The sequence below is a fragment of the Hyla sarda genome, chromosome 11 (genome assembly GCF_029499605.1).
Source record: "Hyla sarda isolate aHylSar1 chromosome 11, aHylSar1.hap1, whole genome shotgun sequence".
Lineage (NCBI taxonomy): Eukaryota > Metazoa > Chordata > Amphibia > Anura > Hylidae > Hyla > Hyla sarda.
In genome coordinates, this window is record NC_079199.1 from 68775162 (window position 1) to 68802054 (window position 26893).

General features: G+C 46.2%; 1 protein-coding gene across 6 annotated transcripts in view; it reads left to right on the forward strand.

The window, feature by feature from the left end:
• PEAR1 (platelet endothelial aggregation receptor 1) overlaps positions 1-26893 on the forward strand; it is a 443307-nt gene that overhangs the window by 299931 nt on the left and 116483 nt on the right. For all 6 annotated transcript variants that reach the window (XM_056545694.1, XM_056545692.1, XM_056545693.1 and 3 more), the window contains 2 exons: positions 25626-25838; positions 26151-26325. In XM_056545694.1, coding sequence (XP_056401669.1) covers positions 25626-25838; positions 26151-26325 — 388 coding nt within the window. The remainder of the gene's footprint in view (positions 1-25625; positions 25839-26150; positions 26326-26893) is intronic.

Sequence of the window (26893 nt, forward strand, 5' to 3'; positions counted from 1 at the left end):
GGGACACCATATTATTCCACAAGGGCCCTGTGGTATTAATGTACACATTATTGTATTTTAAATTGTGGATGCATTATTTTATTTAGTTATTTTATTCTTTTATTTCTGATTTAGACATACATTTGTCAACATTATTTAATAAATTTGTATAATTTTTCATCAAAAATTGAAGCATGTATTTTTCAAAAAACCTTATGTCCACCATGTATCAGCTTGTCTGATACTGACCTTGAGGGGGTGACTATTTGTTTTTTCCTTTTTTTTAACAGTGCAATTTTGTGTTTAGTACACATCTTTTTTTGGCTGCAGCACTGTTGTGTACTTATGGTATTTTACAAAAATATATATATTTTTTAAGGGTACTGTAGCGCATTTTCTGCCCTCATTAGTGCATACTACATACGTACATCTAAGTAGTGTTCTATTTTGTACCTGTTAATCTGTCAAGGGCCTACATACTGTGAAAGTCCAGACAAAAGTAATCATCGGCTGGTGTTGTACTCAGATACTTTTTTAAGTGTACTATAGAGCATTTTTCTGCCCTCATCAGTGCATACTACATACCTACATCTAAGTAGTGTACTATTTTGTACCTGTTAATCTGTCAGGGGCATATTGTACTCCCCTCATATACGCACTAAGTATGTCAGGCAGAGAAGTGCCAGGACATGCACCCTCTGTTCACGTCCTGGCACTTCTCTGCCTGACATACTTAGTGCGTATATGAGGGGAGTACAATAGTGGCAGAGGCTTAAATCCTTCAGGCAGAGGTCGCAGCAGACTAGGGGCGAGTGGCAGCAGGAGTCGCAGCGAGAGGCCTGAGCTCCCGTTATCAGCTATCGGTCGTGTCTCGACCAGCAACCCATTTGCGATCGTCGATTGGTTAACACGGTCATCCACTTCATCACAAGTGACATCTGACATCCCCAGTCAACAGTCGGTGGGTTCCTCATACACAACCCTCAGTTGGCATGGCCCGGTAACAGACCCTGTCCTCCCATTTCTTCTGTCCTATACTGTTCCCTCTCCTACAGAAGTATCTTATGCTGTGGGTTCAGCTACACTATTCACTGAGGATGATCTAATAGAGGACAGTCAGCAGCTACTGCCCAGCCAAGAAGTGGAGTAGAAATCTGCTGCTTCCTCAGCTAGGCAGGCAAGTAGTGATGAGGAGAGTGATGTGGGAGGCGGTGTTGCCAGGGTTCAGGGTCCTGAAGCAAACACTATTGAGGAACTTGAGGAGGACATCAGTGACGTGCAGACACTTGTTGATGATGATGAAGCCGATCGCAATTGGGAGCTGGGTGCAGAAGGGGCTTCATCATCATCAGGAGAAGAGAGTTGCAGGTTGCCTGTGAGGCAGCAGCTGAACAAGCAAGGAGGTAGCATGGTTGGCAGTCAGCGTGGCGGCAGAAGTGGAAATTCTGGAGCCAAACATGCCCAGGGGAGACCATCTGCTTCGCGGCAGCCTACCTTCCCGGGAGGTAGTGGAACAGGGGTTCTTGGAGACGGCAGCAGTAGCAGTCAATTAGTGCGGACTGTTGGTGAGAAAATGAGCTACTCGGCGGTGCAGACTGTTGGTGGTAAAATCAGCTATTCGGCGGTGTGGCAGTTTTTCATCAAGCATCCGGAGGAGGTTCACATAGCCACATGTTGGCAGAAGGTGAAGCGTGGCCAGTATCCAAATGTTGGCCCCACGGCCCTGCGTCAACATATGCATCGCCAGAATCGCCACCATAAAGCGGCCTGGGAGAACCGTAGCTCCGATGTAGTGGTCCAGCCTGCTGCATCACCCAGTGGCACGCCGCTCCCTCTTTCAGCCAGCCAAGGCTCCACCACCTCAGCCGAAGGGAGCTGTGTGTCATACCCTCCTTCTGTCGCTCCAGATGCTCCTGCTCCTTCCACTTTTAGTCAGCCATTCCGCCAACAATCCATCCGCAAAGCCATATCCAAGAGACATACTGCGCCTATTCATCCAACGGCGCAGAAGCTGAATGTGCTCCTCTCTTAGTTGCTGGTGCTGCAGTCCCTCCCTTTTCAAGTGGTGGACTCTGCACCTTTCAGAGAACTGATGGCTTGTGGTGGAGGTGGAGAGTGCCAAGCCTTCATTTCTTTGCAAAGAAGGCAGTACCAGCCCTGCATAATTTTGTGGAAGAGAAGGTGGTACAGTCCTTGAGCCTGTCGGTGTGTACCAAAGTGTCTGGAGCTGTAACTACGATCAGGGACAATACGTGTCCTTTACGGCTCACTGGGGGAATGTGGTTCCTGCACAGCCACAACCCCAACTTGGATAGGTCACGCCGCTTCCTCCTCCACACTGCCAGCCCGTTGGTCCTGTGACAGTGTATGCCTCATCATCCTCCACCGTGTCCTCAGCCTCCACTGCCCAGACAAGTCTCAGGGCCCTTCAGCATACCATGTGTTCAGGGCACGGGGTGTCACGCTATTCTTCACACCTGGTGCACGAAAAGGCTTTCACAAGCTCTTGGTGTCCCTCCTCCCCATGCTGTAACCTGCCGGTCACCGAATAAATGCAGCTTTTCACCTGGTTTGTGGTGAGTGCCATCATCATTTCTTTTTTGTTCTATTCTTCACATGGTTTGCCTTGGCGAACAGAGTCACACAGAGGAGGAACTGCTAAAAGTAATTCGAAAAGAAATCGGTGCATGGCTTACTGCACAAAAACTGGAAATGGGAATCATGATGACTAACAACGGGAAGAACATCCTGGCCGCCTGCGACAAGGAAGGGTGAGCCCTGCGCCCTGCATAGCACACGTGTTAAATCTGGGTGTCAAGCAGTTCCTGAAGAGTCCCCCCCCCCCCATTTGCAAGACATCCTAACAATGGGAAGGAAACTTTGCATGTACTTCAGCCACTCGTACACTGCAAAGCACACCCTCCTTGAGCTGCACTGTCAGAATGGTATCCCCCGAGTAATACACATGTGTAGGGCAAACAAATGCTGACTGCACACCAACTATATAAGTCAGAGTAGGTGAGTATAAATCTAAAACATAACTCACAATTTCTTTGGAAAATTCTTCCCGCTTTAACTTCTTTTTTCATTTTTCATATTGCACATCGGCTAGTCTCGCAGGACCTTTATAATAGCATTTTAGCAGCAGAAAATAGTAGCATATTCCGTAGATTCACCAGTCATGGCATGTTTAGGGGAGAAATCCCTTATTCATGCGCATTGACTGCTGGGAACATGAACTTCTAAGTAAGACTTCCATAGCTACCTATAATTAGTAAATCTTCACACAGTATTAAATACATATGTTGGACCTTTTTTTTTTATTTTTTATACACTTTCTCATCTGCTAATTGATTTTGAACTTCTGACACATAATTTTTTTTATTCATAACGACAATGGCCCCTGCCTGAGGAGGTGGCCATGGTGAACTGGTTATCTGCTCTTTTTATTATAAGGAAGGGGTCATTCCGTAAAACATTAAGAGCTAATCGCTCATTTTCATTTAGATTAGATTTCCCAAAGGGTACATCAAACCATTATTCATCTATTTCCTGTAGTAGAAAATACCTCTAGATTATTGTTATTAATAACAGCATCAAACGTGGATGATTTACGTAAGGCTGTAGGAATCTCATCTAAAGGAGAAACCCTCCCCGGTGTAGAACAATTTATATCAAACAGAAACATCTGCATTCTTATGTTCCTACAGAATTTATAGAATTCTACTTTAAATTCAAATTTAGACTTTTCCTGATGTGGAATGAAATTAACCCCTTAAGGACGAGTGGCGTAAATGTACGGCGCTGCTAAGAAGTTCTTAGCGCACAGCGCCGTACATTTCCTTGATCACAGCGTCTCTGGATGCGGTGATCGGAATGGGATGACTGCTGATATCTATCAGCAGCCATCCCGGCATATCACCCAGGGGGGTCCTGAGACCTCACCATGTCGGCGATCGCCGCAAATCACAGGTCAATTCAGACCGACGATTTGCTGCTATTCCAGGTCAATCGGGTTTCAGGTGACCCGGAAAAAAGGGTGAATGGGGCTGTCCAAGACAGCCCCATTCACCCTTACACAGCAGGAGTAAGGTGGCACGGGTGCCACCTCACGATCACGTGATTGATCGGTCGGAACGGCGGTGGACCTGCTGGGCGACGATCGGAGCGGAGATCGGTGCCGGCGGGGGTCTCCTATCTTGCCCTGGTCCAGCGGGGGTCCCCTCGTGCTCGGCGGCGACAGGAGCAGCAGGATCAGTCCCAGTGGCAGGATGCAGTGGCAGCGGTCCCAGCGGCAGGATACAGCAGGCAGGTGAGGCCTGTTCCCCTCCTACTGTTGCTTAGCAACAACTCGCAGCATGCAAAGCCAAAGGGCATGCTGGGAGTTGTAGTTTTGCAACAGCTGGAGTTCCAACTATAACTCGCAGCATGCCCTTTGGTAGTCTGTGCATGCTGGGGGTTGTAGTTATTCAACAGCTGGAGGCACATTTTTCTATGAAAAAGTGTGCATTCAGCTGTTGCAAAACTACAACTCCCAGCATGCACAGACTACCAAAGGGCATGCTGGAAGTTGTAGCAGTGTGCCTCCAGCTGTTGCAAAACTACAACTCTCAGCATGCCCTTCGACTGTCAATGCATGCTGATTGTTGCAGTTTTGCAACAGCTGAAGACACATTGGTTGTGAAATCGAGTTTGTTACCTAACTCTGTGTTTCACAACCAGTGTGCCTCCAGCTGTTGCAAAAATACAACTCCCAGCATGCACTGAGAGACTGTACATGCTGGAAGTTGTAGTTTTGCAACAGCTGGAGGCAAACTGGTTGCGAAACACTGAGTTAAGTAACAAACGCTCAGTGTTTCGCAACCAATGTGCCTCCAGCTGTTGCATAACTACAACTCCCCCCCCCCCCCATGTGAATGTACAGGGTACGTTCACACGGTTGGGTTTACAGCAAGTTTTCTGCTGCAAGTTTGAGATGCGGCAAATTTTCAGCCGCAGCTCATACTCCCAGCTCAAACTCACTGTAAACCCAATCGTGTGAATGTACCCTAAAAACACTACACTACACTACACTACACCTACACAAAATAAAAAGTAAAACACTACACAGTCCCCCTCCCCCCCTCCAATAAAAAAAAATAACGTCTTGTACGGCACTGTTTCCAAAACAGAGCCTCTAGCTGTTGAAAAACAACAACTCCCGGTATTGCCGGACAGCCACTGACTGTCCAGGCAGTCTGGGAGTTTTGCAACAGCTGGAGACACTCTGTTTGGGAGACACTGCCGTGGGGTATTTTTGTGGCGGATTCAAATCCCCAATTTAGGCCTCAAAAGTGCATGGTGCTCTCTCGCGTTGGAGCCCTGTCGTATTTCAAGGAAGCAGTTTAGGGCCACATATTGGGTATCTCCGTACTCGGGAGAAATTGTGTTACAAATTTTGGGGGGCTTTTTCTCCTTTTACCCCTTATGAAAAGGTAAAGTTGGGGTCTACACCAGCATGTTAGTGTAAAAAAAAATGTATTTTTTTTTTTTACACTAACATGCTGGTGTTGCCCTATACTTTTAATTTTCACAAGCGGTAAAAGGACAAAAAGACCCCCAAAATTTGTACATTGGAGGTCTAAATTGGTGATTTGCACAGGGGTGGCTGATTTTACAGCGGTTCTGACATAAACGCAAAACAGTACATACCCACATGTGACCACATTTTGGAAACTACACCCCTCACGGAACATAACAAGGGGTATAGTGAGCCTTAACACCCCACAGGTGTTTGACAAATTTTCATTAAATTTGCAAGCGAAAATGAAAAAAAAAAATTCACTCAAATGCTGCTACATTTTTCATTTTCACATGGGAGAATAGGAAAAAAAGCCCCCCAAAATTTGTAACCCCATTTCTTCTGAGTGAGAACATACCCCATGGAATTGCTCTGCTGGCGCAGTACAAATCTCACAAGAGAAGGAGCGCCATTGGGATTTTGGAGAGAGAATGTGTCCGAAATTGAAGGCCATGTGTGTTTACAAAGCCCCCATAGTGCCATAACAGTACCCCCCCACACGTTACCCCATTTTGTAAACTACACCCCTCACGTAATGTAATTAGGGGTACAGTGAGCATTTACCCCCCACAGGTGTCTGACAGATTTTTGGAACAGTGGTCCATAATTTTTCATTTGCACAGCCCACTGTTCCAAAGATCTGTCAAATGCCAGTAGGGTGTAAATGTTCACTGCACCCCTTATTAAATTCTGTGAGGGGTGTAGTTTCCAAAATGGGGTCACATGTTGGGGGGGTCCAGTGTTCTGGCACCACGGGGGCTTTGTAATCACACATGGCCCCCAACTTCTATTCCAACGAAATTCTCTCACCAAACACTCAATGGAGCTCCTTCTCTTCTGAGCATTGTAGTTAGAGATGAGCGAATCGAACTTGACGAACCCGAATTCGTTACGAATTTCATGAAAAATTCTATCGCACGAATCGCTTCATTAAACTCCATTTTACAGCGTTCCAGGCTATTGTAGAGCTAAGATGGTGGATCCACATGTGAGTACATGGGGCAGGGGATTATGGGAGGGCGGGAAACAGCGGCAGGAATGAAGGCTGAACCACATGTGAGATGCAGCCTATCAGTGTTCACTGACCCCTGTGATGTCACAGCCCCTATATAATCGGCGGCCATAGGACGGGAGGGTGTGTGTGTGTGTGTGTGGCTCATACCACAGCGTTACACTGCAACTGCTAGTCACATCAGCATTAGGGAAAGACAGGAGTGCAGAATACTTTGCTGTAACACTAAGAAGGATCATTGATTGCTAAAACTCCTATTCATGTTATTGAGCATTGCAGCAGAGAGGGGCAGATAGCTGTCAGCTGCCTCATACAGATCTCCAAGCTGCCTGAACTTTCTGAAGCATCTTATCTCCTAATTTTTCAGCCCAATTGAGTTTTTTTTGCTCCACAAATCATCTGCTGAGTGCAATTTAGGGTTTAATCCCTGGATTTTTTTTTTTGGTGGTGCTGCACTGTTAGGTCCTGCTGCTGTTCAGAAATAAGCCATATTAGTGTGGACTTTAGTGCCTTTTCACCATTTTTCACCTGTTACTCTGTCTCTGTGCTAAATTCAGTGTTATACCACACGTTATACACCTGCCGGTGTATTAAAGAAATTTTTTTTTTCCTGAGTACAAATACGCTTTTTCAGTGGCCTTATCATTGCAAAGGGCCTAAATACAAGCAAATAGCCTACCATATACCACCTTTTTTTCTGTCTCTGTGCTAAATTCAGTGTTATACCACACGTTATACACCTGCCGGTGTATTAAAGAATTAATTTTTTTTTCCTGAGTACAAATACGCTTTTTCAGTGGCCTTATAATTGCAAAGGGCCTAAATGCAAGCAAATAGCGTACCATATACCACCTTTTTTTCTGTCTCTGTGCTAAATTCAATGTTATACCACATGTTATACACCTGCTGGTGTATTAAAGAAAAGAAAGGTGGTCTATACCATATACCACCTTTTTTTCTGTCTCTGTGCTAAATTAAGTGTTATACCACACGTTATACACCTGCCGGTGTATTAAAGAAAAGAAAAAGGTTTTCCTGCGTACAAATTCAGTGATATTCCACACATTAGTTTACACTGGCTGGCGCTTAACAGTGCGCTCATGATTGCAAAGGGCATACATACAACAAAGGAGTGTACTATTTAGTAACTGTTATTCTGTCTAGGGCCTATATACTTTGAAAGGACAGCCGTAAGTAATCGCCTGCTGCTGTTCTATACCCTCATAAACACACTAAGTATGTCAGGCAGGGAAAAGCCAGGACATGCACAGAGAAGGGGCAGAGGCCTACATATGTCAGGCAGAGTTGGCAGCAGACTTGGGGCGGGTGGCAGCAGGAGTCGCAGCAATAGGCCTGAGCTCCCGTTAACACCCAGCGGTCGTGTCGTCGACCCATCTCTCCTCGTCAATTGGTTTGCACACTCATCCCCATCATCACAAGCGACATCTGACAACCCCAGCCAAGAGTCAGTCAGTTCCTCAGACACAACCCTCAGTTGGCATGGCCCGGGAGCAGTCCCCGTAATCCCATTGCCTTTTTCCTATGCTGTTCCCTCTCCCAAAGAAGTATCTTATGCTTTGGGTTCAGCTCCAGTATTTAGCGAGGACGATGTAATAGAGGACAGTCAGCATCTAATGGGCAGCCAAGAATGTGAGGAGACATGCTCCGCAGGGCGGCCAAGTAGTGATGCGGACAGTGACGTGGGAGGCGGTGTTACAATTGTTCAGGGTCCTGAGGCAGACACTGTTGTGGAACACGAGGAGGACATCAGTGACGTGCACACATCTTTTGATGATGATGATGATGAAGCCGATAGCAATTGGGAGCCGGATGCAGAAGCCAGGGCTTCATCATCATCAGGAGAAGAGATTTGCTCTTTGTCTATGAGGCAGCAAGGCGGTAGCACGGTTGGCAATAAGCGTGGTGGTGGCAGTAGTGGAAATTCAGGAGCCAAACGTGTCAGGGGGAGACCACCTGCTTCGCAGCAAGCTACCATTCAGGGAGGTAGTGGAACAGGGGTTCCTGGAGACGGCGCCAATAGCAGTGAAATAGTGCGAACTGCGGGTGGGAAAATCAGCTACTCTGCGGTGTGGTTGTTCTTCATAAAGAATCCAGAGGACCTTGGCGTAGTCACATACAAAATCTGTGGGCAGAAAGTTAAGCGTGGCCAGGGTCCTAATCTCGGCACCACGGCCCTGCGTCAACACATGATTCGCCACCATAATGCGGCCTGGGATAACCATGGCTCCGAGGTAGTGGTCCAGCCTGCCGCATCACCCAGTGGCCATCCGCTCCCTCCGTCATCTAGCCAAGGCTCCACCACCTCAGCCGAAGGGAGCATTGTGTCAAACCCTCCTTCTTGCGCTCCTGCTTCCTCCGCTCGTAGTCAGCCATTCCGCCAACAATCGATCGGCGAAGCCATGCCCAAGAGACAACAATATGCGCCCACTCATCCAACGGCGCAGAAGTTGAATGCGCTCCTGTCCAAGTTGCTGGTGTTGCAGTCCATCCCTTTCCAACTGGTGGACTCTGCAGCTTTCAGGGAATTGATGGCTTGTGCCGAGCCGAGGTGGAGAGTCCCAAGCTGTCATTTCTTTGCGAAGAAGGCAGTACCAGCCCTGCATAAGTTTGTACAGGAGAAGGTGGGCCAGTCCTTGAGCCTGTCGGGGTGTTCAAAAGTGCATGGCAGCGCCGACGTGTGGAGCTGTAACTACGGGCAGGGACAATACATGTCTTTTATGGCCCAGTGGGTAAATGTTGTTCCTGCTCAGCCACAACAGCAACTTGGACAGGTCACACCGCTTCCTCCTCCACGCTCTCGCTCCCAGGCAGTTGGTCCTTTTACAGTGTGCGCCTCCTCCTCCTCCCCATGTCCTCGGCCTCCACTGCACATCCAAATCTCGGTGGCCCTTCATCATACCACGTGTGTAGGGCACATCGGTGTCAAGCCGTCCTTCACATGGTTTGCCTTGGCGAACGAAGTCACACAGGGGAGGAACTGCTGAAGTTCATTAGGGAAGAAATCCGAGTATGGCTTACTCCAGGAAATCTGGAAATGGGAACCATGGTGACCGACAATGGGAAGAACATTGTGGCCGCGCTGCGACAAGGATGTGTGAACCATTCGCCCTCCATGGCACACGTGTTGAATCTGGTTGTCAAGAAGTTCATCAAGTCTTCATTCCCATTTGCAAGACGTCCTGACAATGGCAAGGAATCTGTGCATGCACTTCAGCCACTCGTACACCGCCAAGCACACTTTGCTTGAGCTGCAGCGTATCCCACAACATAGTCTCATTTGTGACGTTGTCACATGTTGGAATTCCACCCTCCATATGTTGGACAGACTATACGAACAAACATCACGGATTTTTTGATGATGCAAGCAGATAGGAGTACTCCCCTGTGTAACTTCAATGTGAACGAGTGGCAGCTCATACGTGACACCTGCCATTTGCTGAGGCCCTTTGAGGAAGCCCCATTTTTTGTTAGTCGCTCGAATTACGCCATGAACAACGTAATTCCACTCCTACATTTACTCCAAATAATGATTTAAAACATGGCTGGTCACGGCAATGGAGATGTTGTGCCTACATCAGAAGGCTACATGAGTCCTGTGGGGGATGAACTGGAGGAGGATGATGAGGGGCAGAGAAGAGCACAGTTTACAGTGGATGAGATGGCAGGTGTTTCTGGTCATTGGACAGGAGAGGAGGAGCAGGAGCTGCCAGAGGAGCTGGAGGGTTATTACAAGGGAGGCGAGACAGAGGACCCAGACACACCGTGGCAGTGTGCAGTGGAGATGGAGGCAGGTAGTCCCAGCGAGTCACTGTCACAAATAGCACGATGCATGCTGAGTTATATGCGTAGTTACCCCCGAATTGTCAAAATTCGTCAGCGCAATGACTTCTGGATCTCCACCTTATTAGACCCTCGCTACCGGCCCAGAATGGGGGCCTTTTTTACACCCACTGAGAAGGAGGACAAACTGACCTACTTCAGGGAGCTTCTACACAGTCGGTTGGCCGATGCCTATCGGCCACATGGTCCATCCACTCGCAGGTCTGACTCGGGGGGCCCTCTGCGCTCACCTTCCACTGCCACGGCTGCTGGGGAGGGGAGGGGTGGCAGGAGCAGTACCGGCTCAATCAGCAGCAGCCTGAGTCTTCAGTCGCTGATGAGTAGCTTCCTTCAGCCACATAGTGAAGCTACTCATCAGCAGCAGGTGGACATGGAGCAGGACCTGAACCAGCAGGTGGCAGCTTACCTCAACATGACCCTGAAAACAACCGTTGAAGATCCGCTGGACTTTTGGGCAGCTAAACTCGATTTATGGCCGCAACTAGCGGAGTTTGCCCTGGAAAAGCTGTCCTGCCCGGCCAGTAGTGTGCCATCAGAGCGGGTGTTTAGTGTGGCTGGGGCCATAGTCACCCCAAGGCGAACTCGTCTGTCCACTAAAAATGTGGAGAGACTGACGTTTGTCAAGATGAATCAGGAATGGATCAGCTAGGATTTTCAGCCACCAATGACAGATGGGTCTGAGTAGATTGACCATGCTCCTACAACAAAATTTTCTCTATTGTGGTTGGTTATGAAACCCTCTGGGGCAGACCTGGGCATTGTATGGCCCGCTTGTCACATACGGCCCTTTGATTGGCTCTGTCCGGCCCGTGCTGATTGGGGGACAACTATGCTGCCTAATCTGGGGGACATCTATGTTGCCTAATCTGGGGGACATCTATGCTGCCCAATCTGGGGGACAACTATGCTTCTAATCTGGGTGACATCTATGCTGCCTAATCTGGGTGACATCTATGCTGCCTAATCTGGGGAACAACTATGCTCCTAATCTGGGTGACATCTATGCTGCCTAATCTGGGTGACATCTATGCTGCCTAATCTGGGGGACAACTATGCTCCTAATCTGGGTGACATCTATGCTGCCTAATCTGGGGGACAAGTATGCTCCTAATCTGGGTGACATCTATGCTGCCTAATCTGGGGGACAACTATGCTCCTAATCTGGGTGACATCTATGCTGCCTAATCTGGGGGACAACTATGCTCCTAATCTGGCGACATCTATGCTGCCTAATCTGGGTGACATCTATGCTGCCTAATCTGGGGGACAACTATGCTCCTAATCTGGGGGACAACTAAGATCCTAATATGGTGGACATCTATGCTGCCTAATCTGGGGGACAACTATGCTCCTAATCTGGGGGACATCTATGCTGCCTAATCTGGGGGACAAGTATGCTCCTAATCTGGGTGACATCTATGCTGCCTACTCTGGGGGACAAGTATGCTCCTAATCTGGGGGACATCTATGCTGCCTAATCTGGGTGGCATCTATGCTGCCTAATCTGGGGGACAAGTATGCTCCTAATATGGGTGACATCTATGCTGCCTAATCTGGGGGACAACTATGCTCCTAATCTGGGTGACATCTATGCTGCCTAATTTGGGGGACAAATATGCTCCTAATCTGGGGGACATCTATGCTGCCTAATCTGGGGGACAACTAAGCTCCTAATATGGGGAAAACTGATGCTTCTGGCCTTGGGCCTATAATTTTTTGAAGTTTAGCAGTAGCTAAATACATGCTTAATGCAAATGTCAACATTGATCTTTAAATGTAAGGGGTTATGAAACCCTCTTGGGTACTGCGAATGACTGCTTCAGACTCATTCTGTGTCTTTCACAAACTACTTGCCTCCCTGGTGCCTCAGGCCTTGGGCCTATAATTTTTTGAAGTTTAGCAGTAGCTAAATACATGCTTAATGCAAATGCAAACATTGATTTTTAAATGTAAGGGGATATGAAAACCTCTTGGGTACTGCAAATGCATACTCCAGACTCATTCTGTGTCTTTCAAGAACTACTTGCCTCCCTGGTGCCTCTGGCCTTGTGCCTTAAATTTTTGGATGTTTAACAGTAGCTAAATACATGCTTAATGCAAATTTCAACAATGATCGTTAAATTCTCGGCACTCTGCCAGGGCCTTCTCCTACCCCGCCTGGGCCGATCCGAGGACCTCACTAACCAACTTTCTAACTAATCCAATCGCTTATAGCGACAAGCAGTGTGTTCAAAGGGCAGGGACTTAATAAACGCCAGCTTATGAATCTCACTTACTGGTAATTCCTCCTTTTTTAGATTAAATAATTGCAATCACAGATCCCTATCACGAACTGGTTTCAGCGTTCATCACGCTGTCCTTGAAAGATAGAGAAACGCTAATCCGTTCAGTGGAGCAGTAGTGCGGCCCAGGACATCTGAGGCCATAACACATCTGTTATTGGTCGATCTCGCAATTGATTGGGCAAGGTAAGGGGTTATTATAGCCTCTTGGGTACTGCTGAGGCCTACTCCTGACTGCTCTGCTCCTGGTGCAATGTATGGGGTAATTAAACACTCTTGGGTAGTGTTATTGTTAAATTTACTGGTAATTTTATCAGTAATAAAATTTGAATTTTGCAGAATGCTAACCGTTACACAACGGAACGCTTGTTGCGTGTGATTTTTTAATGAAAAAAAAAATAGATGGAGAGGTATTAACTCTGCTTAATCATTTTTGGCGATTAGAATCCTTTTGCCATCTGATTTTTTGGAGACAGATGCACTTACACACATGTAATAATTTTTTTAACCAAATTTCAAACATTGTGTGGTTTATTACTTTTGAGAAGAATGTCTTTGGGTGGTCCACCATCCTGCATTATAGAGTCTTCTGAACTGCTGTATATGCGCTTGTTTTAAAAAAAAATGTCAGACAATTTCGATAAAATTTTGCGTTTTTTTGGGGGTGGATTGTGAAGCCCGGGTGACGGGTATGTAGTGTGTACTTGTGCATCAGTCAACTCCAGTCTGTGTCCGTTAGGCAATATATGGGTTACTGATGCAGCAGAGGTGGGGCCTTGGTCTTGGAATTTCAATTATTTAAAAAAATTTGAACATATTGTGTGGTTTATTATATTATAGAAGAATGTCTTTGGGTGGTCCACCATCCTGCATTATAGAGTCTTCTGAACTGCTGTATATGCGCTTGTTTTATAAAAAAAAGGTATTTTGTCAGACAATTTCGAAAAAAATTTGCTTTGATTATTTTTGAGAAGAAAGTGTTTGGGTGGTCCACCGTCCTGCGTTATAGAGTCTTCTGAAATGTTGGATATGCGCTTGTGCTTACACAAAGTTGTAAATTGAAAAAAAAATATTTATACAAATTTGTTGATTTTGGGGCGGATTGTGAAGCCCTGTGTGTACTGGTGCATCAGCCAACTCCAGGCTGTGTCCTTCAGGCAATAACTGGGTTCCTGATGCCCCAGAGGTTGGGCCTGCTACATAAAAAGATGGACACACCCTAATCCGTTCAGTGGAGCGCGCCTGCGGCCCCGGACATCTGAGGGCATAACACACCTGTTATTGCTCGATCTCAGGAGAAGGGGGGTTCATCATCGGGAGAAGAGAGTTGCAGGTTGCCCTTGAGTCAGTCAGCGTGGTGTGGCAGTAGTGGAAATTCTGGAGCCAAACGTGCCCGGGGGAGACCACCTGCTTCGCGGCAGCTTACCTTTCCGGGAGTTAGCGGGTTACCAGCACCGGTCGATGAAAGATAAAGACACGCTAATCCGTTCATTGGAGCGCGCCTGTGGCCCCGGAAATCAGAGAGCGTAACACACCTGGTATTGCTCGATCTCGCAATTGATCGTGCAAAGGTAGGGGGTTATTAAAGCCTCTTGGGTACTGCTGAGGCCTACTCTTGACTGCTCCTGGTGCAATGTATGGGGTAATTAAACACTCTTGGCTAGTGTTTTTTTTTTATTTACTGATAATTTTATCAGTAATAAAATTGAATTTTACAGAATGCTAATCGTTACACAACGGAACGCATGTTGCGTGTGATTTTTTAATGAAAAATAAATAAATAAATACGGACAGGGATTAACTCTACTTCATCATTTTGGGCGAAAAAAGTCCTTTGGTGATCTGATCTTTTGGAGACAGATGCGCTTACACACATATTGAATTAGTTTTTGTAAAAAAATTTCAAACATTGTGTGGTTTATTATTTTTGAGAAAAATGTCTTTGGGTGGTCCACCACCCTGCATTATAGAGTCTTGTGAACTGTTGGATATGCGCTTGTTCTTACACAAAGGTATTTCTTTAAAAAATTTCTAAAATGTTGTTGTTTTTTGGAGGGGATTGTTAAGCCGGGGTGTGTACTGGTGCATCAGCTATCTCCAGGCTGTGTCCTTCAGGCAATATATGGGTTCCTGATGCCACAGAGGTGGGGCCTGGGTCTGGAAATTTCAAATTTTTGGATTGCGGGTGCTACCAATGAGAAATCTTTGTCAAAAATGTCATATATTGTGTTGTTTTTTTTTGGGGGGGGGGGGGGATTGTGAAGCCCTGGTGTGTAGTGTACTAGTGCATCAGCCAAATCCATGCTGTGCCATTCAGCCACTAAATGGTCTCCTCTTGCTGCCAACATGTCCACGCTATGTCATTCAGTCACTATATGGTCTCCTGACACTGATGCCACCACCAGGCTCTGTCATTGTGCTGCTGTGCGGCAGTGATTCTAAGAGCGATGCCGGTAATCTGCATGCTATTCTGAATAACAGTATTATTTCACTACCCCAGCACACTCCATATGCGTTTTAGGACACAGCAAAGTGTTCTATACCCCTATAGAGGCGGTATGTAGGCTAGAAATAGCCTTTTTTAACATCGATTCGCCGCGAATAAATTCGGATTGAAACAAACTTTTCGGGAAAATTCGGCGAATCGGCCGAATCAAATTTTTTGAAAGTTTCAAAGTTCGCTCATCTCTAATTGTAGTTCACCCGCAGAGCAATTTACATCCACATATGGGGTATTTTTTATACTCAAAATACATGGGGTTACACATTTTGGGAGGCTTTTTCTCCAATTACCCATTGTGAAAATGAAAAATTTGGGGTAACATCAGAATTTTTGTTAAAAAAATTATCTAATTTTTCATTTTCCGGTCCAACTTTAGCAGAAATTTGTCAAACACCTGTGGGCTGTTAAGGCTCATTGTACCCCTTGTTATGTTCCTTGAGGGGTTTAGTTTTCAAAATAGAATGGCATGTGTTTTTTTTTTTTGTATAGGTGCTGCCTAAATGCAACATACCCCCCAAAAACCATTTCAGCAAAATGTGCTTTTCAAAAGCCAAATGTGACTTCTTCTCTTCTGAGCATTGTAGTGCGCCAGCAGAGCACTTGACGTCCACACATGGGTTATTTCCATACTCGGCAGAGATGGGGTTACAAATTTTGGTTGGCATTTTCTCCTATAACCGCTTGCAAAAATGTTAAATTTGGGGGGAAACCAGCATTTTAGTGAAAAACAAAAAAAAGAAATTAATGTACACATCCGACTTTAACGAAAAGCCATCAAACACCTGTGGGGTGTTAAGGCTCACTGGACTCCTTGTTACGTTCCTTAGGGGGTGTAGTTTCCAATATAGTATGCCATGTTGTTATTTTTTTGCTGTTCTGGCACCATAGGGGCTTCCTAAATGTGACATGCCCTCCACCATTTCAGAAAAACGGACTCTCCAAAATCCCATTGTCGCTACTTCCTTTCTGAGCCTTGTAGTGCAGAGCACTTGACATCCACCTATGAAGTATTTCCTTTCTCGAGAGAAATTGGGTTACAAATTTTGGGGGGCCTTTTCTCCTTTTACCCCTTGTATAATTTAAAAAACTGGGTCTACAAGAACATGTGAGTGTAACAAATGAAGATTTTGAATTTTCTCCTTCATTTTGCTGCTATTCCTATGAAACACCTAAAGGGTTAACACACTTTCTGAATGTCATTTTGAATACTTTGGGGGTGCAGTTTTTATAATGTGGTCATTTTTGGCGTACTGCTAATATGAAGACCCCTCAAATCCACTTCAAAACTGAACTGGTCCCTGAAAAATTCAGATTTTGAAAATGTTGTGAAAACTTGGAAAATTGATGCTGAACTTTGAAGCCCTCTGATGTCTTCCAAAAGTAAAAACATGTAAACTTTATGATACAAATATAAAGTAGTCATATTGTATGTGTGAATCAACATATAATTTATTTGGAATATCCATTTTCCTTACAAGCAGAGAGTTTCAAAGTTAGAAAGATGCTAAATTTTCAAAATTTTCCACTGTTTTAAAGTAGAATATGTCACAAAAAAAACAATCTTGGAATCAGAATAATTGGTAAAAGCATCCCAGAGTTATTAATACATAAAGGTATAGTGGTCAGAATTGCAAAAAAGGGCTGCATCCTTAAGGTGAAAAAGGGCTCAGTCAAACTGATTTGTAAATTACTTCTATAAAAAAAATCCTACAGAGTAAATTATTTTCTTTTTGGAAAACAGTGCTCTCTGCTGAAATAATGACCACAGTGCTCTCTGCTGAAATCTCTGTCCATTTTCGGAACTGTCCAGAGCAGCGTATGTTTTCTATGGGGGTTTTCTCCTACTCTGGACAATAATTAAAATGGACAGAGGTGTCAGCAGAGAGCATTGTGGTCATGATGTCAGCAGAGAGCTCTGTGTTCCAAAAAGAAAAGAATTTTCTCTCTAGTATTGAGCAGCTAATAAGTACTGGAAGGATTAAGATTTTTTAATAGAAGTAATTTACAAATCTGTTTAACTTTCTGGCACCAGTTGATTAATTTTTTTTTCCAGTGGAGTACCCCTTTAATTTTCAGTGCTATAGTGCAGCCTTATGTCAAAGTGTTTACTAAACTCTTTATTAAACTCAGCCAATCAGATTCTAGATTTATACTCTACATAAGGCTATGTACTGTATGTCAACATTTGTTTCTTATGTTCTTGGCACAGAAAGATATTTTGTTTTTAGATGTCTATGAGGAAACGCTGACATGAGAAAAATATTTGTACTTCTTATGACAGAATGGAAATTATGAGCCGCAGCAGGGTCAGGGGGCAACAGCTGCCGTCTATTTGTTTGCTGCAGACATTGTGACACTAAAACGATAACCTGCTAGTGTAGTTGCTGAGCTCAGTAACATTTGGCTTTACATTATTGTTCACAACAGATGCTTGTCCCTGGGTCATTGTGCACTGTTCAGATGTTTAGAAGACACAACACCTCTAATAAAAAAAAAGCACTTGGTAACAGCTATTAAGTAAAGCTAGTAAGTAGCTATTGTTTTCTGTTATCAGCCATCCCAATATTTCTCTTTGTTTACAGAAATCATACAGGTCTAAACATATAGAAGAATATCATTTATTTTATTCTGGACTCTTTCTTCATATTGTACAATAGTAGTGAGACATCAGATGACCCCTAAAGTTGGATCATGTGGTTATATTTGGTTCACCCAAGTACTTTGACTTTTGATTTTTAGACAGTTTTGCACCTTAAGCGAGAAAGGGATATAACATACCTGAAAGGGGTGTGGCATTGCTGAAAAAGGCATTGCTTATTATGGGCACACGGTTTTGTCACAAAAAACAATTTGGTATAAATTTAGATTAGTCAGTTTAAAAATGCACCAGATTTTCAAATGGTATGAGCCACTTTTAAGAATCTGCCACACAAAAGAAAAACAATTATTCATACTCCCAAAAGAATAACAAATAATTTCTCACGTAGCAAAACTATACAAAACTTCATTATTAAACTAAAACTAAGAGAACCATTTGGAATCTTGGGTAGTCTTGATTCATTAATGAATAAGGTTTTGCATAATTTTTCAATTTGAGCAATTATTTGTAATTTTTGGTTGGTGTGGTTTATAGTATGTATGTTTGCTTTTCCTCTTGTGTGCATAGGTGTTTTTTTTTATTTTTTTCAAGATAACTAACACCCCTTATTATTGATTTATGTTTCTCATAGTGGTACCCACATTGTTTAGGAGATTCAGGCTGTTATACATCTGGGATATTCTTAAAGAAGCACTTGGGGTTTGTGGGCTTGTTTATTTGCTCATATAATGCACACTCACTCACCCCTCCCCCCTTCCCCCAACGATTCCTGTAGTACCATCTGTTTAATTCCAGCTCCGCTGTATTCATACAATTCAGTACAGCATCTGGATCATATGACCACCAGTCTGATAAGAGAGAATGACAGTGCTTAATGTGTCACTGGAAGTAGCCTGTCCTGACATCATCACCTATTAGATCCCTCCTGGCAGCTCAGATCCCAACCCCTCTCAGCTCCATCCTCCTTTTCTAATCTATATGTCCTGAAGATCCTATATCTGCCCTAAGGGACAAGAAGCTTAGTGCCAGTAAGTGAGTCCATAAAATGATCAGCTGTCCTGTGTAAAAAAATAAAATAAATAAATAAATAAAACAGCAATCTGCTAATGAACAAACAATCAACTATTTGTCAATTGCTGGAATTGTGTGGCTGACAACTATCTCTCCTGATCCCTCTATAGACATGATCTCATGGGAAAGTAGTGAAGCCCTCATATACATTAGGCATTACGAAATCAGGGTTTGGATGATTTTTTTTTCTATTTTGTATCAGGTCCTTTACATTTTACTCTCTAAGAATGCAACAGTTTTTTCCTCATAAATGTGAAATATGTACAAAGAATCCCAAATAATGAGCAGGGGAAAAACATAATGGTATAGACATGTGCACATCTTCGGATAATGAGAACCTACACCTTCAATACATGGGGGGGCTTACTTCCGCATTAATTTCTACCCAGTGGGAAATATATGGGTGAGTTAGGTCAACAAGCCTTTGTAGAGATTTGCCATTAGTTCAGCAACTCATATTTATATATATATATGATGCTAATTGGTTCAGTCTACTTCACTTTGGAGCTCTATTTTGATCTATTTAGCAATCAGTACATGTATACCATAGAACATAAGGCAGTTATGCAATAAAGTATTTGACTAGAGGAATTCACAGACCTGAATTGGTTCTTCTGTTTTCTTTTTATTTATTCTCATCATAACATTTTTACATGTTGTTGGAGCCTGAAGTCGATTCCTACACGGCCTCTGCTGAGTCTGACACTACGTTTCAAGGTGTAACCCTTCGTTGTCACGATGCCGGCTGGCAGGTAGTGGACCCTCTGTGCCAGAGAGGGATTGGCGTGGACCGTGCTAGTGGACCGGTTCTAAGCCACTACTGGTTTTCACCAGAGCCCGCCGCAAAGCGGGATGGTCTTGCTGCGGCGGTAGTGACCAGGTCGTATCCACTAGCAACGGCTCACCTCTCTGGCTGCTGAAGATAGGCGCGGTACAAGGGAGTAGGCAGAAGCAAGGTCGGACGTAGCAGAAGGTCGGGGCAGGCAGCAAGGATCGTAGTCAGGGGCAACGGCAGAAGGTCTGGAAACACAGGCAAGGAACACACAAGGAACGCTTTCACTGGCACTAAGGCAACAAGATCCGGCAAGGGAGTGCAAGGGAAGTGAGGTAATATAGGGAAGTGCACAGGTGAAAACCCTAATTGGAACCACTGCGCCAATCAGCGGCGCAGTGGCCCTTTAAATCGCAGAGACCCGGCGCGCGCGCGCCCTAGGGAGCGGGGCCGCGCGCGCCGGGACAGAACAGACGGGGAGCGAGTCAGGTAGGGGAGCCGGGGTGCGCATCGCGAGCGGGCGCTACCCGCATCGCGAATCGCATCCCGGCTGGCAGCGGGATCGCAGCGCCCCGGGTCAGAGGACGTGACCGGAGCGCTGCAGCGGAGGGAGTGAAGCGAGCGCTCCGGGGAGGAGCGGGGACCCGGAGCGCTCGGCGTAACAGTACCCCCCCCCTTGGGTCTCCCCCTCTTCTTGGAGCCTGAGAACCTGAGGAGCAGACTTTTGTCAAGGATGTTGTCCTCAGGTTCCCAGGATCTCTCTTCAGGACCACAACCCTCCCAGTCTACTAAAAAAAAATTTTTCCCTCTGACCTTTTTGGCAGCCAAAATTTCCTTGACCGAGAAGACGTCCGAGGAGCCGGAAACAGGAGTGGGAGGAACAGATTTGGGAGAAAAACGGTTGAGGATGAGTGGTTTGAGAAGAGAGACGTGAAAGGCATTAGGGATACGAAGAGAAGGAGGAAGAAGAAGTTTATAAGAGACAGGATTAATTTGACACAAAATTTTGAAAGGACCAAGATAGCGTGGTCCCAACTTGTAGCTAGGGACACGGAAGCGGACATATTTAGCGGAGAGCCATACCTTGTCTCCAGGGGAAAAAACGGGGGGAGCTCTTCTTTTCTTATCCGCGAACCTCTTCATGCGTGAAGAAGCCTGTAAGAGAGAATTTTGGGTCTCTCTCCATATAATGGAAAGGTCACGAGAAATTTCATCCACAGCGGGCAGACCAGAGGGCAAGGGGGTAGGGAGGGGGGGAAGAGGGTGACGGCCGTACACCACGAAAAATGGGGATTTGGAGGAAGATTCAGAGACCCTGAAGTTATACGAGAATTCGGCCCATGGAAGGAGATCTGCCCAGTCATCCTGGCGGGAGGAAACAAAATGTCGCAAATAATCACCCAGGATCTGGTTAATTCTTTCTACTTGTCCATTGGACTGGGGATGATATGCAGAGGAAAAATTTAATTTAATCTTGAGTTGTTTACAGAGAGCCCTCCAGAATTTAGACACGAATTGGACCCCTCTATCCGAGACAATCTGCGTAGGCAACCCGTGAAGACGAAAAATGTGTACAAAAAATTGTTTAGCCAACTGAGGCGCAGAAGGAAGACCAGGAAGAGGGATGAAATGTGCCATTTTGGAGAATCGATCAACGACCACCCAAATAACGGTGTTGCCACGGGAAGGGGGTAAATCAGTAATAAAATCCATACCAATCAGAGACCAAGGCTGTTCGGGGACAGGCAGAGGATGAAGAAAACCAGCGGGCTTCTGGCGAGGAGTCTTATCCCGGGCACAGATAGTGCAGGCTCGCACAAAGTCCCCAACATCCGTCTCCAGAGTCGGCCACCAATAGAAGCGGGAGATGAGTTGCACAGATTTCTTGATGCCCGCATGACCTGCGAGATGGGAGGAGTGACCCCATTTGAGGATTCCGAGGCGTTGGCGTGGAGAAACAAAGGTCTTTCCTGGAGGAGTCTGCCTGATGGAGGCAGGAGAAGTGGAGATCAGGCAGTCAGGTGGAATGATGTGTTGCGGAGGGAGATCAACTTCTGAGGCATCCGAGGAACGAGAGAGAGCATCGGCCCTAATGTTCTTATCGGCAGGACGAAAGTGAATCTCAAAATTAAATCGGGCAAAGAACAGAGACCACCGGGCCTGGCGAGGATTCAGCCGTTGGGCAGACTGGAGGTAGGAGAGGTTCTTGTGGTCGGTGTAGATAATAACAGGAAATCTTGATCCCTCCAGCAGATGCCTCCATTCCTCAAGTGCTAATTTAATGGCTAGAAGCTCTCGATCCCCGATGGAGTAGTTCCTCTCCGCTGGAGAGAAGGTCCTAGAGAAAAAACCACAAGTGACAGCATGCCCGGAAGAATTTTTTTGTAGAAGAACAGCTCCAGCTCCCACTGAGGAGGCATCAACCTCCAATAGGAAGGGTTTGGAAGGGTCAGGTCTGGAGAGCACGGGAGCCGAAGAAAAGGCAGACTTGAGTCGTTTAAAGGAGTCTTCTGCTTGAGGAGGCCAGGACTTGGGATCAGCATTTTTTTTGGTTAAAGCCACGATAGGAGCCACAATGGTAGAAAAATGTGGAATAAATTGCCTGTAATAATTGGCGAACCCCAAAAAGCGTTGGATAGCACGGAGTCCGGAGGGGCGTGGCCAATCTAAGACGGCAGAGAGTTTGTCTGGATCCATCTGTAGTCCCTGGCCAGAGACCAAATATCCTAGAAAAGGAAGAGATTGGCATTCAAACAGACATTTCTCAATTTTGGCATAGAGTTGGTTGTCACGAAGTCTCTGAAGAACCATACGGACATGCTGGCGGTGTTCTTCTAGATTGGCAGAAAAAATTAGGATATCGTCCAGATATACAACAACACAGGAGTATAACAGATCACGAAAAATTTCATTGACAAAGTCTTGGAAGACGGCAGGGGCATTGCACAGTCCAAAGGGCATGACCAGATACTCAAAGTGTCCATCTCTGGTGTTAAATGCCGTTTTCCACTCGTCCCCCTCTCTGATGCGGATGAGGTTATAGGCGCCTCTTAAGTCCAATTTAGTGAAGATGTGGGCACCTTGGAGGCGATCAAAGAGTTCAGAGATGAGGGGTAAGGGGTAGCGGTTCTTAACCGTGATTTTATTAAGACCGCGGTAGTCAATGCAAGGACGTAGGGAGCCATCTTTTTTGGACACAAAGAAAAATCCGGCTCCGGCAGGAGAGGAGGATTTACGGATAAAGCCCTTTTTTAGATTCTCCTGGACGTATTCGGACATGGCAAGAGTCTCTGGGGCAGAGAGAGGATAAATTCTGCCCCGGGGTGGAGTAGTACCCGGGAGGAGGTCGATAGGGCAATCATAAGGCCTGTGAGGAGGTAGAGTCTCAGCTTGTTTTTTGCAGAAAACATCCGCGAAGTCCATATAGGCCTTAGGGAGACCGGTTACTGGAGGAACCACAGAGTTACGGCAAGGGTTACTGGGAACCGGTTTTAGACAGTTCTTGGAACAAGAGGACCCCCAACTCTTGATCTCCCCAGTGGACCAATCCAGGGTTGGGGAATGAAGTTGAAGCCAGGGAAGTCCAAGGAGAATCTCCGAGGTGCAATTGGGGAGGACCAAAAGTTCAATCCTCTCATGATGAGATCCGATGCTCATAAGAAGGGGCTCCGTGCGGAAACGTATGGTACAGTCCAATCTTTCATTATTTACACAATTGATGTAGAGGGGTCTGGCGAGACTGGTCACCGGGATGTTGAACCTGTTGACGAGAGAGGCCAAAATAAAATTTCCTGCAGATCCAGAGTCCAAGAAGGCCACTGTAGAGAAGGAGAAGGCAGAGGCAGACATCCGCACAGGCACAGTAAGACGTGGAGAAGCAGAGTAGACATCAAGGACTGTCTCACCCTTGTGCGGAGTCAGCGTACGTCTTTCCAGGCGGGGAGGACGGATAGGACAATCCCTCAGGAAGTGTTCGGTACTAGCACAGTACAGGCAGAGGTTCTCCATACGGCGTCGTGTCCTCTCTTGAGGTGTCAGGCGAGACCGGTCGACCTGCATAGCCTCCACGGCGGGAGGCACAGGAACAGATTGCAGGGGACCAGAGGAGAGAGGAGCCGAGGAGACGAAACGCCTCGTGCGAACAGAGTCCATATCTTGGCGGAGTTCCTGACGCCTTTCAGAAAAACGCATGTCAATGCGAGTGGCTAGGTGAATAAGTTCATGTAGATTAGCAGGAATTTCTCGTGCGGCCAGAACATCTTTAATGTTGCTGGATAGGCCTTTTTTGAAGGTCGCGCAGAGGGCCTCATTATTCCAGGACAATTCTGAAGCAAGTGTACGGAATTGTACGGCATACTCGCCAACGGAAGAATTACCCTGGACCAGGTTCAACAGGGCAGTCTCAGCAGAAGAGGCTCGGGCAGGTTCCTCAAAGACACTTCGGATTTCCGAGAAGAAGGAGTGTACAGAGGCAGTGACGGGGTCATTGCGGTCCCAGAGCGGTGTGGCCCATGACAGGGCTTTTCCGGACAGAAGACTGACTACGAAAGCCACCTTAGACCTTTCAGTGGGAAACAGGTCCGACATCATCTCCAGATGCAGGGAACATTGGGAAAGAAAGCCACGGCAAAACTTAGAGTCCCCATCAAATTTATCCGGCAAGGATAAGCGTATCCCAGGAGCGGCCACTCGCTGCGGAGGAGGTGCAGGAGCTGGCGGAGGAGATGACTGCTGAAGCTGTGGTAGCAACTGTTGTAGCATAACGGTCAGTTGAGACAGCTGTTGGCCTTGTTGCGCTATCTGTTGTGACTGCTGGGCGACCACCGTGGTGAGGTCAGCGACAACTGGCAGAGGAACTTCAGCGGGATCCATGGCCGGATCTACTGTCACGATGCCGGCTGGCAGGTAGTGGACCCTCTGTGCCAGAGAGGGATTGGCGTGGACCGTGCTAGTGGACCGGTTCTAAGCCACTACTGGTTTTCACCAGAGCCCGCCGCAAAGCGGGATGGTCTTGCTGCGGCGGTAGTGACCAGGTCGTATCCACTAGCAACGGCTCACCTCTCTGGCTGCTGAAGATAGGCGCGGTACAAGGGAGTAGGCAGAAGCAAGGTCGGACGTAGCAGAAGGTCGGGGCAGGCAGCAAGGATCGTAGTCAGGGGCAACGGCAGAAGGTCTGGAAACACAGGCAAGGAACACACAAGGAACGCTTTCACTGGCACTAAGGCAACAAGATCCGGCAAGGGAGTGCAAGGGAAGTGAGGTAATATAGGGAAGTGCACAGGTGAAAACCCTAATTGGAACCACTGCGCCAATCAGCGGCGCAGTGGCCCTTTAAATCGCAGAGACCCGGCGCGCGCGCGCCCTAGGGAGCGGGGCCGCGCGCGCCGGGACAGAACAGACGGGGAGCGAGTCAGGTAGGGGAGCCGGGGTGCGCATCGCGAGCGGGCGCTACCCGCATCGCGAATCGCATCCCGGCTGGCAGCGGGATCGCAGCGCCCCGGGTCAGAGGACGTGACCGGAGCGCTGCAGCGGAGGGAGTGAAGCGAGCGCTCCGGGGAGGAGCGGGGACCCGGAGCGCTCGGCGTAACATTCGTCATGCGCATAACTAAGGGGTTAACTCTAAAACATAGTGTAAGACTCAGCAGTGGCCATGTAGGAATTAACTTGAGGCTCTAACAACATTTAAGAATGTTATGATGAGAAATACTTACGTCTTGCCGAAATGAAGAATAATTTAATGCAGAATTTCCATAACGTGAACATACCCTAAAGGGTAATGTAGCCATAGTAAGTAAACGACCCTTTCTATACATCATATTGTATGTTCAAAATCTATTTATCATATATTTATAATTTAAGCAGCATGAATAGTCTGTAAATATTCTTAATTATAGAACAATCTAAAAACTTTGCCTTACTGTTTTACAGTATTTGCTGGATTAGTCTGTAGTTATCCTAGGTTTCATTTAACTTTTGTTCTCCTCAGCTGTCTGGAGGAATGTTCCATTGGAAAATATGGAAGGGATTGTAAAGAAACCTGTGACTGTGTAAACGCTGTTCGCTGTTACCATGTTGATGGTGCCTGTTTATGTGAGGCTGGCTTCTTGGGGACCAAATGTGAGGAAAGAATGTGCCCAAATATCAGCTACGGTCTACAGTGCCACATACGCTGTCAGTGTGATGTCCAGCACACCAAGAGGTGAGTTAAAGGGAATTTGCTGCCATATTTGTTCCTACCATACAAACATAAGGCAATTTATGTTTAGATAACACTGAGGATAGGCAACAATTTTTATTGTACAAATTGCCCTTTGAGTGCACCCAAAAACTTTCTATATGCTTACAGAAGCCTCAGGAAGAAAAGAATGCCCTATACAGGTCATATGCAGGGTTTTGGTCAGTTACTTGACTTACAGTATAGTAACACTGAAACGTGTCCCCCTATATGGAAATGGTTATCACATAAAACCCTGATAGAATCCTAATAACTCTGCTTGTTCTTGTTTTACAGTTGCCACCCAATGTCTGGTGAGTGCACATGTAAACCTGGCTGGGCCGGCTTAACATGCAATGAGACATGCCCCCATGGCTATTATGGAACCAACTGTCAGGAGCCATGTTTGTGCCTTAATGGCGGATCCTGCAACAGCGAGACAGGGCAATGCCGCTGTGCCCCAGGCTTTACAGTAAGTTACATAGTAGTTACATAGTTAGTACGGTCGAAAAAAGACATATGTCCATCAAGTTCAACCAGGGAATTAAGGGGTAGGGGTGTGGCGCGATATTGGGGAAGGGATGGGATTTTATATTTCTTCATAAGCATTAATGTTATTTTGTTCCAGGAATGTATCTAATCCTGTTTTAAAGCTGTTAAATTTTCCTGCTGTGACCAGTTCCTGAGGTAGACCGTTCCATAAATTCACAGTTCTCATGGTAAAGAAGGCGTGTCGCCCCTTGAGACTAAACTTTTTCTTCTCCAGGCGGAGGGAGTGCCCCCTCGTTCTTTGGGGGGGTTTAACCTGGAACAGTTTTTCTCCATATTTTTTGTATGGGCCATTAATATACTTATATACGTTTATCATATCCCCCCTTAAACGTCTCTTCTCAAGACTAAACAATTGTAACTCCTTTAATCGCTCCTCATAGCTAAGATGTTCCATGCCCCATATTAGTTTATGCGTCTCTGCACCCTTTCCAACTCCGCAGTGTCCCTTTTATGGACAGGTGCCCAGGTGAGGCCGTACCAATGCTTTA